The following is a 17,095-nucleotide window of genomic DNA, read 5'->3' as shown; positions in this document are numbered from 1 at the left end:
CAATGTGAGGCCAAACTTATTTTTATTTGTTAGTGGCGACCTCTAATGTAAGGTCGCGCACTTCTTCGGTTTTCACACGCTTCCCACTCTGTACTCTGTAGACAAAAGACAAAAACACGCAGAAATGGAGGTTGCGAGATTGCTGCGAAAATTCGAAAAAACTCTTTCCTTATTTACTTCTACGGGAAGACATTTCTCAGTCTGCAATCGAAAGAATGCGAAGCTTGGTGTCTTCCTGCATAAGCTCATAGAAAAATCGAAGTAAGCTTTATTTCTACTGTATTCCTTTTGTCGTGAACGCACATCCCGAAACATCTACGTGCATTTGGTTGTTGTTTGTGGACCTGCTCAAGTTTTCTTTTTGTATCCTTAAAGCGTACTGCCAGCTGTTTGAATGGATTTACCTCTGTTTTGCTTTTTGTATGACGTAGGCGTGGCCTGATTGCACAGCTGACAACGGTTAGATTTGAATGCTTGAAGTCGATGAGCAACTTGGGAACGTGCGGTTAGCAGTCCGTTAACATGGACTTCGGGATTGCTCGGAAACTGCGTAAGGACAGCGTATACCTGTGCTACACGAGTATCTTCGAATGACATTCGAGTCGATTGACATTTGAGATTTCGAATGACATTCGGACTCAACGGGCTGCCGCGGTGCTACACGAGTTTCCAAACATATTCGAAAGCTTCAGCATTCACTCGCGGTATTGTAATGGTGTTGCTGCATCGCGTGGGCTGGCGAACATAGGATACAGGAGGACATGCTGGAAGTAGTGCATAAGTACAAGTATCTTGGGGTGTGGATAAATAATGGAGCTGAATATCTAACGGAGCATGAAAAATATTTGGCAGCTAAGGGAAGCAGAAACGCAGCCGTCATGAAAAGCGGCACTGTGGAATTACAATAGGTATGAAGTGGGGCGAGGGATTTGGATAGGGGTGATGGTTCCTAGTCTAACCTTTGCCAATGTAGTCCTGTATGAGATCAGAGGTCCGAGCACGGTTGAAAATCAAACAGCGCGGGGTAGGTAGGCTTGCTTTAGCTCATGGGAATACGCCAAACCAGGGTGTGCAGGGTGACCTGGGATGGTCTTTTGAGAGCAGGGAAGCTGGCAGCAAGATAGCATTTGAGCAACGATTGAGAAAAATGGGAGAAAAGCGGTGGGCTAGGAAAGTCTTCAGCTACCTACCTCTACATGAGGAATGTTGACACAAGATGGAGAAGGCGGTTAAGAAAATTGGCAAGCAAATATTTGGATAGCAGTAGGGGGACCAGCCAGGAATTATCAATCAAGAAAAAGGTTAAAGAAACAGAGAGGGGTCTATGGAAAACAAGGATGGAGACCAATTCAGCATTGGAATTGTACAGAACTATCAAGCAGAAAATAGCCAAAGAAAACATTTACGATAATTCTAGGGGCAGCTCATTGTTGTTCGAGGCTAGGACAGGAATATTGCGGACTAAGACGTACCGAGTCAAGCACCAAGAGATAGACATGCTGTACGAGATGTGTGGGGAGGATGAGGAAACGACCGAACACTTAATAATTTCCTGTAAAGGGCTCCGTCCTATAGTTCAAGGCAATGGGGCAGATTTAGTCAAAGCATTGGGGTTTAAATATAATGGAGGAAAAATGGACTTTAAAAGGGTAGAAATAACCAAATGAAGGTTACCTGATTGGGGGCTGAAAGCAAGGCAAGAATAGATCCAAACTATATTACTACTCACGGCTAGGCAGCCTGTGGTGCCACCGCCTGATTCAAAGGGTTCAGCCTTATCCATCCGTCCATCCATCCCATACATACGTATGTACGTGCGTGCGTCCGTCCGTCCACATACACACACATACATCCATTCATCAATCTGTCAATCAATCCATCAATCAATCAGTCCAGCCATCAATCAATCCATTCATTCATCCTTCCATCCATTGTAGGGTGCTTCAATGCATGCATTGAAGCACCCTACGATGGATGGATGAATGGATGGATTGATTGATTGATGGCTGGACTGATTGATGTATGTATGTATGTGTATGGACGGACAGACGCATGCATGCGTCCGTCTGTCCGTCCGTCCATACACATACATACATATATACATACATCAATCAGTCCATTCATCAATCTGTCAATCAATACATTCGTCAATCAATCAGTCCAGCCATCAATCAATCAATCCATCCATTCATCCATCCATCGTAGGGTGCTTCAATTCCCGTCGCCTCGAGTCTCGCTTCTTTATGGTTGCTTGTTTTCACTTTGTGCAAAGTACCACGGCGTAATGACAGTGATTCCCACGGTCACTGTAGACCGACAGCAACACAACGCCAGCTCGTCCAACAGCCGCGTATTATTGTACTGCGACATGTTTTTCGGGCCATCGACACTGGGGCAGTAGCCCTTCATGTCCTCGACAGATTGCGGCGGCTTCACGAAAACTTAGGTTGACGAGGTGACTGCATGATGACAGCGCTTGTATCTGCGTAATACATATTGAATATAACTGTAACGAGCGGCTATATTTCACACTTGAACACTCAGGCAGCAATAGACGCATGCGAAGTGATTACATTTTATTCGACGGCAGCTGGCCCCCCCCTTTATGCAGGGCTCACGCTTTAGGCGATTCTCCGTGAGCCAATCTACAATTTTTAGTGAATGCAAATGGGTCATAGAGTGTAGTTTTGGCAATAGTGCTCTGAAAGCGACTATTGCTTACGTGGCAGGACGAGCATGCAATGAACGGGAAGCGTCGATGCGACCCTGACTGTCGAGCAGGCAGCCAGCAAAAGTCGTAAACGGCATTTGCGGATGACAAATTAAGCTGTTGCAGTGAACGCGAACGGTAACTGCACATACTTCTGGCTAAAGCGATCTATATCAAGTATTGCATGGTCATATTGGAGAAAGGGAGAATCAGCGCAAGTGTCGGTTGTACGCAACGTTACCAACCCGTCTGTAAAGTGTTTTCAAGGTAGGCGATCACGTCAGTGCTTCATACAGAGTTGTACTGTGTAAACAAGGAATGGTACGAATAAATCAAAAGGTATTAATTTATAACAGTACAGCACAACCTGCGCTTCGTGTCATGTAAACGAGCACTGCATGGTTTTCTGTGCACATCGATGCAAACAAGCGTACCGGGGCGCAATCGTCGTCATCGGCACATTCGTGTGCAAATTTCGCACTCACGCGGTAAACGCCGAGCTGTGTAATATTGTCTTCAAGCACTCATTTTGCAAGTACATGAGCTATTCGATAAATAAGCAGCAGAAGAAAGCGAGCAGCAGATATCGAAATCAACCACCACAGAACCGAAGCGGTCACGGGTCGCCATAGTCGTGCAGCCCGGTTGTAGGCGGAGCAAAGCGATGGCAATCTGCCAGTGGTCATCGCTTCCTCTATTTGCGTTTCGAAGGTATTTCAAAATCTCGAATTTCTTCGCATTACTCATTCGACTCGAATGACATTTCAGTCGAATGCTTACGAAAGACTTCGTGTAGCAGCGCAGGTTTGCCATTCGAGTCGAATGTTATTCGGTTCGAAAGCATTTGAAACGCCCGTGTAGCAGGGGCATAATTCTCTACTGTGGATGTGAAAAATTAAGCTGTGCCATGCACACCAGTGATTCATGTTGTGTTTCGATAGTGAAGAAGCGCATATGTGGCATATATTTTCCTTTTTTTTTTTCCAGAAAGCGGCACCCACAGCAGTATGTATATCCGGTAAGTGTGCTTTATACTGTTTGCTCATTATGTTCTGCTGGCAAAGGAAGTTTGTGCACTAATAAGGAAACGTCGCTGTTCATTTGCGTTCGTAAAGTTGCCTATTTTCATTTGTCTGTAGGCTCCGAACTCGATTGTGCCATCAGCACCGAAAAAAGTTCAGGAGCGCACTCGGAGACAGCAAGTACTGAACGCAGTTTTTATGGAGACTCTCTCAAACATCATTGTTACAGGCGACATAAGCGAAAAATTGAGGGGGTGTGGCGTTCAACTCACACAGGTGAGCAATATTTATTCTGTTTTGTTGCTTCAGAAGTGGTTGCACAGTGAAAGCCATTTTTTGATAATTCAGTGAAACGAGTATTGTTTTCTAAGCAAATCTCTCTGTCTGATTAACACTTGACAGCTGAGGTAAGCCACTTTTTTAATTTTTTCTTTCCTTTGTCCTGCTTTTTGCACTTTTTAGTTCAAGCCCAATCATAAGAGTGATCCTGAGTGCACCTCTACAATTTGTCTTTTTCATTATTAAATACAGCGTAGAAGAAGATAAAATGGGAATATGAACAAGCACAGCACTGGGTTCGCTCATTTTTCTTTCTCGTCATTCTATCTGTGCCTTCTGATCGGTGGATGTGATAAGTTTATTGTCTAACAGGGAGGGCTTTGGCCCTTCTTGTATCTGCTAAGTTAGCGCTCACTTATTTTTCATGGTTCGTCGGGGTGGCGCAGTGGTTAGGCCATTCGACTACTGTGCCCAAGGATTGAGTCCCGGCTTCGGCAGCCGCTTTTCGATGAAGGTGAAAAACCAGGCGGCCACGTGCTGTGCACGTTAACCCCTTCACCGTTTTGTTATATCAACAAATTTCTTAACAAAACTGCTTATTTTTTTTATTCCTGATTTCAGTTATTATTGCTATAAAAAGCATGTATTCGATCTTTAAAAAATATTTGAAGCAAATACGAAGTCAAATTAGCATGTTGAACTTTATTATTTTTCGCAATACGGTAAACCAACTTCCTGCTGGTAATGAGCAATAAAAATTAAAAAATGACCACGGCCAACAGTTTCTTAACTCTTTCACTGAGTTATGGTGATCGTCCGAAGAAGATGACAACGAAGAAAAGCGTCGTTTCCGAGAAGACGGGCCAGCAGTGCACGCGTCACCTCCGCCGGATGCCATTTTTAAAACCCATGTTGCCATACAAAACAGACGTTTATGTGGTAGAAAAAAACAAAATTAACACGTCAGTGCTGCCATCTGTCGAGCAAAATGCCATCTAAGCCACAACGAGCGCTGCTCGTCTGAAACGCTGAAGGGAAGAACCTATTCAGCGAGGACGAGCTATAGTCCAAAACGGTTTGGGGACGGCTTGGCAAGGACGAGCGCAGCTCGTCCGAAACGGTTAAGGGGTTAAAGAACCCCAGGTAGACGAAATTTCCGAAGCCCTCCACTACAGTGTCTCATAGCCCGATTCGCTTTGGGACGTTAAACCCCATAACCAAACCAACCAAACTAAACTTATTTCCATCAACTAGCCCAACCTTTATCTTAAGACAGTAGTGCCTCAATAATTCAAGCTTGGTTAATTTGAATTTCTGCTATCACATAATTTGTGTTGTAAATGTGACCAGATAATCCCAAACAGAGGCATTCACCTGTCCAGGTAATTCGAAAATTCGGGATGCTCTGCAGGAATGCCCAAGCACAATTTCACTGATAAACTAATGAAATGTCGGCACCTTGGAGCCGTGATGTGGCACTGCAATGCTGAAGTGTGCACCTGCAGAAGAGGAGACGTTCTTCACTGTAACGAGCAATGGATGCTCTCGGCAAGGCATGGATAGACAAGAGGCAGCAGTGTGCGCACTTGTCGTTCCTCTCCTGCCTTGTCATGGTTAAGACTGCATGTAATGGAGGTGCTGACATCAAAGCATCTCCCACCATCACTGATACCTTTTAAAAATAACGGCATTATCCTGCAAGATCTGAATTAGTAAAAGGTGAAGCAGAAGTTGAAGCTGATGTTAAAAGAAGAACCAAAATTAGATCACTTAAAACTTGATTTTCACGGGGGGGACTGGTGAGCACCGTGGGTTTGAGCTTCTCGCAAGCCGAGGTCCCGATCAGCTGTCACCACACACACACCGCTGTGGGCACTCAACCCTCGCTGGGAGGAGAATGATTCATTGCTATAAAACAAGCCTCGCAAGTTTACAAAGGATATGTTTATTGAACGCTGTCTTTTAGCAGTACACGCACCCACACACACACAGCCCCGGGGCCACTGAGAGTATGTGGTCTGTGGGCAACAAATGCAAGGTACACCTACCAGGGATTGCTGGACCCTGATTGATGGGCTCGAGCCGCACTCTTTAACAGGACCCTGAGCAGGCGAGCTCAAGTACACACTGGTCTGCACAAGCAAAGGGGCTGGCAGACAAGAACAGTAACATATGCACCTTACAATGTCTCGTAGGGGTCTCTCTCTTGGCCCCGCCTGGACCGTCTCGTAGGCACGGAGGTCGAAGCGGCTTCCATATTCCCGCCAAACTGCACCAACGGAAAAGGGCCATTAGGACACCGGGGCCAAATTACAGTGACAAGTAATCCAATCACCTACGTTCTGAGGCAGGATAAAAGGAAAGAAGAAAACACTGTGGGATGCAGATGATGGCCATGCAGAGGCTACGGCGAGATGCCCGAATCCCACAAACTCTGCCTTTAATGGTATGACAACAGTATTAATGGCTCCTGTCTGTAGCTCCCCTTGCAGATCCCAATTCATGTCCATACACTTTGCTATTCGCTTAATCACTAAGTCCCTAATCTGGGGTAAGACAGTCTGATGGGCTAGTCACTCTATTTTTAAGCAGTTTTACTCGTTCGCTTAATCTGGGCCTTTTTTATCTCTCAGAAGTCACTCTATTTTCGAGCAGTTTTACTCGTTCGCTTAATCTGGGCCTTTTTTATCTCTCAGAAGTCACTCTATTTTCGAGCAGTTTTACTCGTTCACTTAATCTGGGCCTCTTTTATCTCTCAAATGCTTGTTAGCATATGGTTGTAAGCTACCTCTTTGTTTTTTTTTTTGTTTGTGGGGTTTAACGAAAGACGGTGTGAGGGACGTCCTAGTGGAGGACTCCAGAAATTTCAACCACCTGGGATTCTTTGACATGCGCTGACATCACACAGCAGGCGGGCACCTTTGTTTTTGTCTCCATCTAAAAGTGGGTGCCGTGGCCAGGATTCGATCCCGCATCCTTAAGCACAGAAGAGCGTCCTAACCACTGCACTACCACGGCGGGGCTACTTTATTAGGTTCATCGTGTGCAAGACAATTCAACATAGATATAAATTTCCGCTGTAATCAAGCCATATGACTGCCTTGTGTTGTCTAGGTGTAGTATGTCTGGCGAGATTCAAGAGTCCTGCAAGTTTTGATTCCCATCTCAAAGAAGCTGCCCAAGTTGGTGACCATGGCACGCAACCCAATCACCAATCAGTGCCCAGCTATGTCACCTTCCAACTACTGCATGTCTATGATTTTTCACCCACAACGCCAACACCGGATTTTCTGCAAAACGGCCTGCTTTGACCCTGTCCCGTTATTACTAGTTTTAAATTAATATCGTTTCTATGAATCTGAAAGCTATGACTTGTAATAACATGGCGCATTTGCATACTATGTAATTATTGTTGTAAGAATGCATTAAATTCTTCTGATACCTGCAATGTCAAAATGCCTTAAAATGAGTAGTTTGTTCTTGCTATGAGAAGTGGTAACTTGCCTGATAGAGTAGAACACATCATAGTAAATGGAAGTAGGAATATTGGGATGAGCGTAGAAAGGTGCCACTAAACATTTTTCTTAGCGCCATGCTTTGTCCTTTCACTGTGGCTAATATGGTAGTCACCTGAAGTGTACTATGCCACAGCTTTATAAAGGCAGTTGTTTTTGTTCATATTAACTGAGGGCAGTCTACTCATGTCTGTCTCGGTAATGGACAGCTGCCTTTAGTATTTAATCTCGCTTGATCCACTTATAAAATGCTTAAAAAAAAAAAAATCGCACAACCAATGCAGCCACTATACCTGTAGCGTGGCCTCCATTGGGAAAATTGTTGGTATACCTGTGATAGATATCACCTGTTTTATTTAGCTCACTTATTCGCTTTATCTTTCTTTAACGACACCTGTGCATGTTGGTTAATATCATCCTTAATATTGCCATTGCATGCTACCTATGCAGCGCTGCAGTCATCGTGTCCTTAGGATTGCATAGAGTTACTATTCTGAGTACATATTGTGTCCCTGAAGTCGGTGTTTTCATACACCATCTATCATTGAGAAAAGACTACTGTGTGGAAAAATTCCACCTTAAATTTTATTGTGCTGTGTTTGTTTGACCACAGCCAATTATTAGTTAATTTGGTGAAGAAGCTTTCAATTCACGCGAGAAAAAAAAATAATCGATGACGATTTTACTTGTAAGATGGAATTAAAACGGGCTGAATTGAGTTTTTTTGCTTTTAAACGTCGATTTTCTTATTGGACATAGTTACCGGACACTCTTGTGGTGGTGTGTCAGTCACTATTCTGCCATAAGTCATACTTTTGTATAAGGCGCGCTGACAAAAACATCCGAAAAATATGCAACTTGTACACTAGAACATATGGTAATATTAGCTAGCCTTCATTCTGGCGGTGTCATTTTTAATGCGACGCTGTTTTTATGCGGAGCAGCCAGCTTTCAGTACCGCATTGGCCGCACGGCAAAGTTAGCCTAGCTGACTAAAGGATACTGACGGCTCTCACTGCACTTGCTTCTCGGTTCTGTCTGTACCTTAGCAAGATTACTGGGCTTATAGTGCACTGCTTATATGGTTAGGCCTCTTAATTTATGCAGTCATCATAACCATCAGCCTGACTGCTCCCACTACAAGACAAAGGTCTCTCCTGTACCTCACCAATTAACCGAGTTTTGTGCCAGCTGTGGCCACCGTATTTCCGCAAACTTCCTGATCTCACCCGCCCACCTAGCTTTGTGCTGCCTTCTGCTGCACTTGCCTTTCCTTGGGAAGCGTCAGATGCCACTCAAAGAAGGCCTTCCTCCAATCAATGATGTCGACTGATTCTCATGATATTGGTGATAATCTCTTTCGCTTTGCTAGTGGGACATTGCAGGGTGTGGAAAATGGCAAAGGAATGGAATGGAAAAGGGAAATTGTGGCTTAATTGGATTGGTTGTGCCATCAGGGGCTTCTGCCACTCTGTTCAGTGCATTCCGCTTTCAGTCATGTCTCTGCAACTAAATTTTTGAATACAGGGGGTAACAGGCCAAAATTTTGTCATTGTATTTGCAGATTCTTCAGCTTCATTTCTGTACCCTGTGGAAAGCCTGCAGGCTCAGCAAAATACTTAAAATGGCTAATTCAACATTTGCTGCATCTCTAGATATGCGTTAAGGGCTTGGCAATCTTAGGTTTTGTTTTTCACTGCGCAAAACTGTTTTATTTTCATCTTTTTATACTTTAGTTGTAGACGTGGTGCTGACTGAGTAAATATCATTCTGAGAATCCACAGTTCTTCGAACTGACAAATTGAGATTGTAATGACTTTTAGTGAGGTTTCAGGAATAAGCAAAACAAGGAGCCAAAACAGAAAAGGAAACTGTTGTGAAAAAAAATAAGTTCTACAGTGTGGGCAACAACCCATTAATGCAGCACTGAGAAAAACGCATTCAAAGTTGAGCGCTGTGATTACTTGTCTTAAGGCACAGGTTTTAGCCTATGTGCTTTTGAATGCTACATTGCTTGGCTACTTGGTCATCCACATGTGGACCTTTTCATCTGTTTGTGGTGGGTTGTGGCATGATAGCATCACATGATAGATGGCATGATAGTTGTAGAAACAAGCTTTCCACCAAGTTCAAGATAGCGCCACTCATGCATGACACAGCAAAGGCACCAAGGTTCAAAAATTTCACTGCGATTGATAAAACCACTCTGTTTTTTTCTTTGAGCTTTCAGTTAGAATTTGGTAATGAAACTGTGTGAGAGCATAGAAAACGAGCAGATAGTTTTGTTTTTTAGAAAACTGGACTTTTTGCATTTTGAGAACCTTATTCTTTTATAAAGGTACCTACTTTAAGGAGGCTGTGGTCAATCATTTTCCAGGCAGCCTTCCTTTTATGCACACACTCATGCACATGACGACTATGCCCAAAGCCACCACATAATTACTAGCCACATGCTTGTTCAACAAGGTAGTGATTTAATTTAGGCAGGTGATCTTTTACACAAGCTCTTGGTTCCTGATTGCTGCAATCGGTTCCTGTTGGCACTGGAGACAAGTGTAGATATATGTTGTGCGATCATCAGTTGTCATGGATATGTGGAAATGGAACCACCAGCTCTTCAAACCAATTAAGATGTACCGAAAGAGCGCTTGGGCTTTAGTATTTGAAGAGAGGTAGTGTTTTAATGTTCTTAGAAATCGGCATTGCTTTTACCATTCCTTCTGATTTTCTTAACCTGTCATACTGGTTCATTGAAGAAAGAAAAAAAAAATGTAGTATTGATACTATATGTCTAGGTGTTGGACCCCTTAGTTTAACACACTATAAGTACACTCAATTCATTTTTCAAATTTTGGTTTTAAATGAAAAAGGTCAGTAGCCTTGGCATGCCGGACTTTGTCAGATGGCTGTTCAGTACAAGTTACATTCTGTCAACATTCTTTTAAAGGAAAATGATAATAGGGTAGCCAGGAGAGTGATGCTATAGTGGTATTGTTGGATAAGCAATGCAGTTGTGCAATGTAAAATATTGCTTTGCTAGCTTACACACTTCTGCAGACTGAAAAGCACCACCTCCTTGCCACCTGCTATATAAGAACTGTTTGTTCACTGCCATTACTAGTTTAGAGCAGTTGGTCAATTAAGTAGGTTTATCAACTCCTTGTAGAACACTCGACGTAAAGCTGTGCATGGGTTTCAAGAAAAAGTAGGATGTTCTGGCCACTGTGACGATAGACCAGTGGTTGCATTGCTGCCATCAGTACGGAGACCTTATGATGCTTTATTCTCTCGCTTAACCCAGCGTAAAAACCCAACATAACATGTTAGTCTAGTTTTAAGAAGCAAACTTCCACTCTTCCTTCTTTTTTCTTTTTTTGTCTACTGGCTATTTCATCTAAATTGTGGTACCTATTTAGTGACATAGAAATTCTTTTTTTAACTACAGTTCCAAGTACTGTAATTTGCTTGTTAGTTACTGTTGAAAATTTAGTGAGAAGAGGTAGCAATTTATTCGTCGGTAGTAGGGAAAAAAAAGTGTTCTGAAATAAGCACCAGAAAACATCTGTCAACAGCAACAAAAAAAAAGATGAAAAAGTCCAACTTGTAGTTTGTTTGATGTTATTATAAATAAGCAACTCATAGCTTTGCACTTTTTATGCCTGATGGTCACACACATTTCTTCTGTACAGGTTCGCACGTCTGCTGACTGCACCCACCTGAACGTTTACTGGATTACCTCACTTGAAGGCCCTGGAGCTGACGAATGGGTTGCTGAACTTCTCCAGTCAAATGCTGGATTTCTTAAGTGGGTATAGGTGCAATCTGCTTTTAGACGTCTGCATGTCTTTTTTACGTCTTGCCCAGGCATTTGTCCAAGCCATTTGCAGTTATTTTGATTTGGGGTTGGTCAGAGAGAAGAAATGATTGAAGAATTAGGTACCCAATATATAATATGTGGCTGACCGACACCAATGTTTCCTTTACGGCATGGCTTATTATCATTTTGTGTTGCCATGGTGGCTGAAATCGTCCTTGAAAGGGAGTCCAGAAAGTGGCTAGCAAATGCGTGCATTACATAGAGGAAATGTTACTGAGCATGCATGTCCCATACATGTCCTGAAAAGCATGCTGATAATCTACCAGACATTTTTAAGCCCGTTTTTCATCATACGGCAACCTGCGATGCCAGGCGTTCACCCAGTTTTCCTCATGATTACATCATCGAGCAAAGGTGACATCATGCAGTAAAGTGCCATTGTTGGTTTAGCAGTGTCACAGAAACAAGGCAGGGTGTTCACCCAGCCCCGCAGGAGACTGCGGCACATCTCGCTTTTCACTTTTTCCTCTGATGTCTAGCTTAAAAGGGGGAGTAAACAGCAACAAAATAGTAATAAACAATCGAGCCAGTTGGTTGCGACGCTTTCATGGGTGAAGCATGAGGCCAGTCTGTAATCTTTGTCGTAGTGTGAAAGTACTATTTCATGGCATAAAACAGAAAAATGGGAGTTGTGTCTGAAGTCTCGACCTTTGAGGATGCCTCTGGAAGATGTAGAACCCCGCTATAGTAAACTCGGATATATACTCCGTTTCATACATCAAGTGCAACACTGCCAAAGATACAGCTCTTGTTCGTGCTCTCCACTTCCGCGATGAAAAATAGTTCCTGCTCTTGACGAGAGGAAATAATAGTTATTTTGTCTGCAAGCTTAATATATCTTACATTTGCCATCAACTTCATAAAGAGCACCTTTTTTTAGGGAGAAAGGATCGGATTCGGTGAATTTGTATGTTTTTTATGTCGTTTGCGTTCGTGTCGCGTTTCCGCTGCCCCGCAACCTTGCCAGCTGTGCCACTAGATGGCGCTGGCTGTGCCCTCCATGCTACGCATCTCTTTTTGAGAAAATGGTTCTTCGGTGCACATTTTTTCTATAAGACCCGCACTGCGAAGATGTCTAGGCATGCGAAGCAAGTTATTGCAAACGTGTATGCTCGGAATAGAGCCCGTTTCCGCAGGAACCACTCGGCCACAAAACGAGCGTGTAGCGATACGCCTCCTTTATTTTTTCTTGCGGACTACTTGCGTAGCTTTCTCTGCGTTGCACCTGATGTTTGAAACGGAGTATAGTTAAGTGCACCTGAAGTCCCAGTTCACCTTCCATAGTCGACTGTATATTTTCTCCCTTTATAGTAAAGGCATACTTGATAAAAATCGATTATAGTAAAGTGCATCTGGCCGCGGCGACGACTTCCCACGAAATAACATCGGCGCACGAGGCAATTTTTTTTCTTGAAAAGAAAAACAGTTGACACCGAGTGTTCTTTTAAATGGCTTTACGACTAGGCTTAGTAGTACTCAGGAGAAGCCAACTTTACGTAGACCTTGGAGCCGTGAGGAAAATCATGAAGCGCATATGAAAAGAAAGAAGTAAAGCGGTCTACAAGCATGGAAAGAAGACGGCAACGGCACGATCCGTTCAGAAAGTAAAAGAGAGTAAAAGTGCAGTGAGGATTGGGGAAGGGAAGAAACAACCGAACATTCACAGCACTGTGCAGCGCGAGGCAGCAGTGGCAAGAAATGGATGCGCGGTATGTGCAGTTTTGCAGTACTTGTCTGCCGCGCGCATTTCTCATCTGTTGCTTTCTTACAGATAGAAACAGCAGAAGATGACACCGTGTTCATGCAATGCTTTGTTTTCACATGAAATCAAACTCAGTTGTATTCATAGCCACATTGCCCCCATGCTTGAAAAGTACTTCCACAAGATGTAAATAAAAAATCATAGCTGAGAAAAAATGGGACGAAGAGACGATAAGAAAGAGGTGGAAGGTATTTGAGAGTGTTTTTTTCCTTAAGCAACAAGATGTGTTAGTAAGTAGCCATTTAGTTACAAAAAGGCATCTTCAGGACCATGTTATCACCAACAACTGATATAGTAAAGATTTTCGCTGGTCCCAATGACATTACTATAAAGGGGTTCTATTGTAGCAGTTTGTAGGTAACATGGCTGAGCACTGATCGGTTAGCGGTTAATGTGATGTCACAAGACATGTCATGGCTGTATTAGCAGGCACTGACAACTCTGGCTTCGCATTGAAATGAAAGGTTGAAATCCAGCCTTCCAGGACCTTTGGATCCCTATCCCGAGTTAGACGCACTACCTCAGGGTTGTGCTGGTAGATTTTTACAGATGTCATGTCTGGCAACTTGGGCACCATACTTTGCACTCCTCCTCATGAACTTGCCTCTGGTAGTTGCCGTGGACTGCGGTGGTTGGCAGGTGGCATGACTAGGCACTGGTTGGTTGGTTGGCAGTTTCTGTGATGTCACCGGTCTTAATGTGACTTGCTTTTGTGTTTGCTTACCTTAAACCTGTATGTGACATCAACAGTAATGTATGTGTCACATTGTTTAACTGTATAGATTCTCGCAATGAGCCAGGTGAATTCAGTCTGCTTTGAAATGGGTAGTGATCCTGGTCCTTCACGGTAGTTGTCACAGGCTGAGGCGGCACCAACAACAGTGGGTGAGAAGATAGCGTTATCTACATCTACCAAGATGAACTGTGCCATACCAGTGCCCTCGCACTATATACTAGGTTTACGCATGTGGAACCCCTGCAATTTTTTCTCATGCCGGAGTGTGAGTTAAAGGGACAGAACACTGTAATTTAGGTCTTTTTTTTTTTTTCGGCGCAATGGGAAGATTGATGTCTAAAATGTTCGATTCCATAATGGTTTTGGTAGAAACGCTGTAGAAAATTTTTACCGAAAATTTTTCGATCAGTGCATGCGCTCGTTTTTATATAGTCCGATGCTGGAAACAATGAGCTGCGACCGCGATGACGACTGGTGGTCGACAAAATAGACGTACCGAAAACAAATATAAATTTCACTCCAGGCAGTCATTCGACATTTTTTGCTTAGAGTAACGTCCTTTTCAGTTTCACACTCAAGGCTGTTACGGCACAATAATGCACGCCTCGTCGACGAAAGTTTTACTGAGTGCTATCACCACTTCATTTACGGAATTCAAACACTGTGGCGTCATCTAGTGGCAAAACCTGAAAGCATGCCTCTCGCGGTGCGAAAGGAGGGGTGGTTTTTATTTAAGGACGCAGTGGAGAGAGCGCAAAATATAATTGTGACAAGCACTCCTAGAAGAAAAAAAAAAAAGAACAGTGTAGACTTGCGAAAATGTAGTCACGTGGGGTACTACATCGAAAGTAATAGGGTTTCTCCGCTAGATAGCACCTCAGTTGTTTTTATGTGATTTTCAATGCCAAATTAAAATTGTAAGGCCTCTTTTTTTATATTGTAGTGCTCGATTTGTACTATATGAGGCAAGGTCTTTTCATCTCCAACATAATCTCATCACATATTGTGGCCAGTGTTCTGTCCCTTTAAAGGGGTGATGACGGTCGTTCGATGAATTGCCATTTTATACTTCTGTGAATAATACAGAAGCCTGTGATTCTACTTGCAAAGTTTTAGTGCCTAGCACGCGGGACATATTACAAAAAATGCGATAGAAATCGAAATCAGGAAATTCTTCTCACCGAGAGCGACCGCCATTTTGAAATGCTCGTGTTACGTCACAAGAGAATAGCGGCGGAATGTTGTCTACAGTGCGGGCTGCAATATCAAATGACACATCTCTTTTTCTTTTGTGGACAATTGACACAGTGGTCCTTTCTCATGCAGAAGTGCTTGATGAACATGTTATACCCTCTTTAACCGGCAGGGTTAACCACAGTTAGCGTAACTGCGGCTACACGAAACCGTGGATAGCCCATTTACACGGCAGACCAAACCATGGTTACACCCCAACCACGGTTATCGCAAACCGAGCTTGGCGACCTCGATTTGCGTCGTTAACCGAGGTTACGGTGGCCTCGTCGGCACCCGAGTGCGCGAAGCGTACGAGCGTGTCTGCTTCAACAGTGTGCTCGTTTGCCTGTATTGAATAGGCAGTGTCTACTGTGCCGCCCGACGTCTTCGGTTACGGCCTGCAGCCAAGCGTCTGCGTACTGAAGCCCCGTCCTGTGTCTGCAGTATCGTTTGTGTGGCTTGGTGCTGAGTGCGGAACGTCAAAAAATGCGCGGTCTTAACTTTAGCATGAAAGTACACAAGTTCGCACCACTTGCAGCGCAGGATGCTGCGAGCAGGCTGAGGTATGTTACACTTACCGCGGCGAAGCGTACGAGCGTGGTGAACAACGACGGGGTGCGTAACCTCCTAGTCATCGATACGCCTAAATTATTTCTCTTCAAAGCCGCGGCGGTCCGCGCTTAGAAACTGATCAACACTGTCGTAAATGGTGTGCTCATGAAACTTCCTTATTGTCAATCTTATTCTGTCGCCGTAAAATAATGATATGATTAACTTTGGCGACGCATTAATCGCAGAGCTAGTATAAGCAGAGCAGTGAGCCGCAAGGCACCGGCGGCAGCTGGCTTGAGCAGAAACTTTATAGTATCGCAGTTATCGGTCTTACCAGCGATTCGCCGCTGGTCAGTGATCCTCAAGAGTGATTCAATCCTGATATTCGGCTCAGTATTCCAGATGCCAATAAATTTAGCACTCTTTATTTCTGACGTCGGCGCTAGCGAGCCGCCATATCGTTCGCATACGGTTTGCGGTAGGAGGAGCCAATGTAGCGGTGTTTACGGTGGTTGAAGAGGTGCTGCCATCATGCGGGGCTTGACCGCTCTGTTGACGCCTTGTTGGACGGCACTCCGGAAACTACGTTATAAATAAGATATTTGCGAAAGCTTCGTTCCGCAGATCACCGTGTCACTTCCGTTGTTGTACTTTATGGGCAATGGCGGCTGTAACCGAGAACGGCGGCGAGCTGTGTAACCACAGCAATCGCGATTGGCGGTTAACCATGGTTAAGTTCAGTAATCTCGGTTAAGTGTAACCGTGGTTAAGCCGGCCGTGTAAAGAGGGTATTACTGTACAAAAATGATACGATGGCAGCACCTCATCGACCGCCTAGTAAAGAGCAGAGACATCAGACTGCCTACCAAGATCCGTATAACTCGTGCTATGCTCTTTCCAGTTGTGATGTATGGATGCGAGAGTTGGACTGTGAAAAAGGCTGACCGCCGAAGAATTGACGCTTTTGAATTGTGTTGCTGGCGGAGACTTGAGAGTTCCTTGGACTGCCAGAAGATCAAATTAGTTGATATTGTTGACCATAAACCCTGACTGTTCATTGGAGGGTCAAATTCTAAAGTTAAAGCTCAGCTACTTTGGTCATCTGATGAGAAGAGAGGAGTCGCTGGAGAAAACTTTGACGCTGCTTAAGATTGAGGATCACAGGAGAAGGGGTAGGCTGCGAACGTGATGGCATCCTCGAGGCGCTGCAGATAAAGCTATATGGTATTAGAAAGACAGTGGGAGACCGGCAAGCTTGGTGTGATATGGTCCATAGGGTCACGAGGAGTTGGATACGACTAAACTGAACTGATGTTTTAACAATTGCAGTGGCCGCTCGCGCGCAGTCATTTGTAGACAGTGCTCAGACACTTGTGTATGAGTGACGCGAACTAGTTGTTCTTTTTTTG

At 44.0% G+C, this 17,095-nt stretch overlaps 1 protein-coding gene across 1 annotated transcript in view; it reads left to right on the top strand.

The window, feature by feature from the left end:
* The first annotated feature begins 74 nt into the window (after positions 1-74).
* LOC146202709 (uncharacterized) overlaps positions 75-17,095 on the top strand; it is a 36,195-nt gene continuing 19,174 nt past the window's right edge. Inside the window, exons 1-4 of the mRNA XM_084588259.1 lie at positions 75-261; positions 3,698-3,728; positions 3,850-4,008; positions 11,216-11,331. Of these exons, the coding sequence (XP_084444385.1) occupies positions 125-261; positions 3,698-3,728; positions 3,850-4,008; positions 11,216-11,331 (443 nt within the window). The 5' untranslated portion in view covers positions 75-124. The remainder of the gene's footprint in view (positions 262-3,697; positions 3,729-3,849; positions 4,009-11,215; positions 11,332-17,095) is intronic.

The sequence above is a fragment of the Amblyomma maculatum genome, chromosome 1 (assembly GCF_055883805.1).
Source record: "Amblyomma maculatum isolate TAMU_Amacu chromosome 1, ASM5588380v1, whole genome shotgun sequence".
NCBI lineage: Eukaryota > Metazoa > Arthropoda > Arachnida > Ixodida > Ixodidae > Amblyomma > Amblyomma maculatum.
This window is presented reverse-complemented; position numbering and strand designations above follow the sequence as displayed.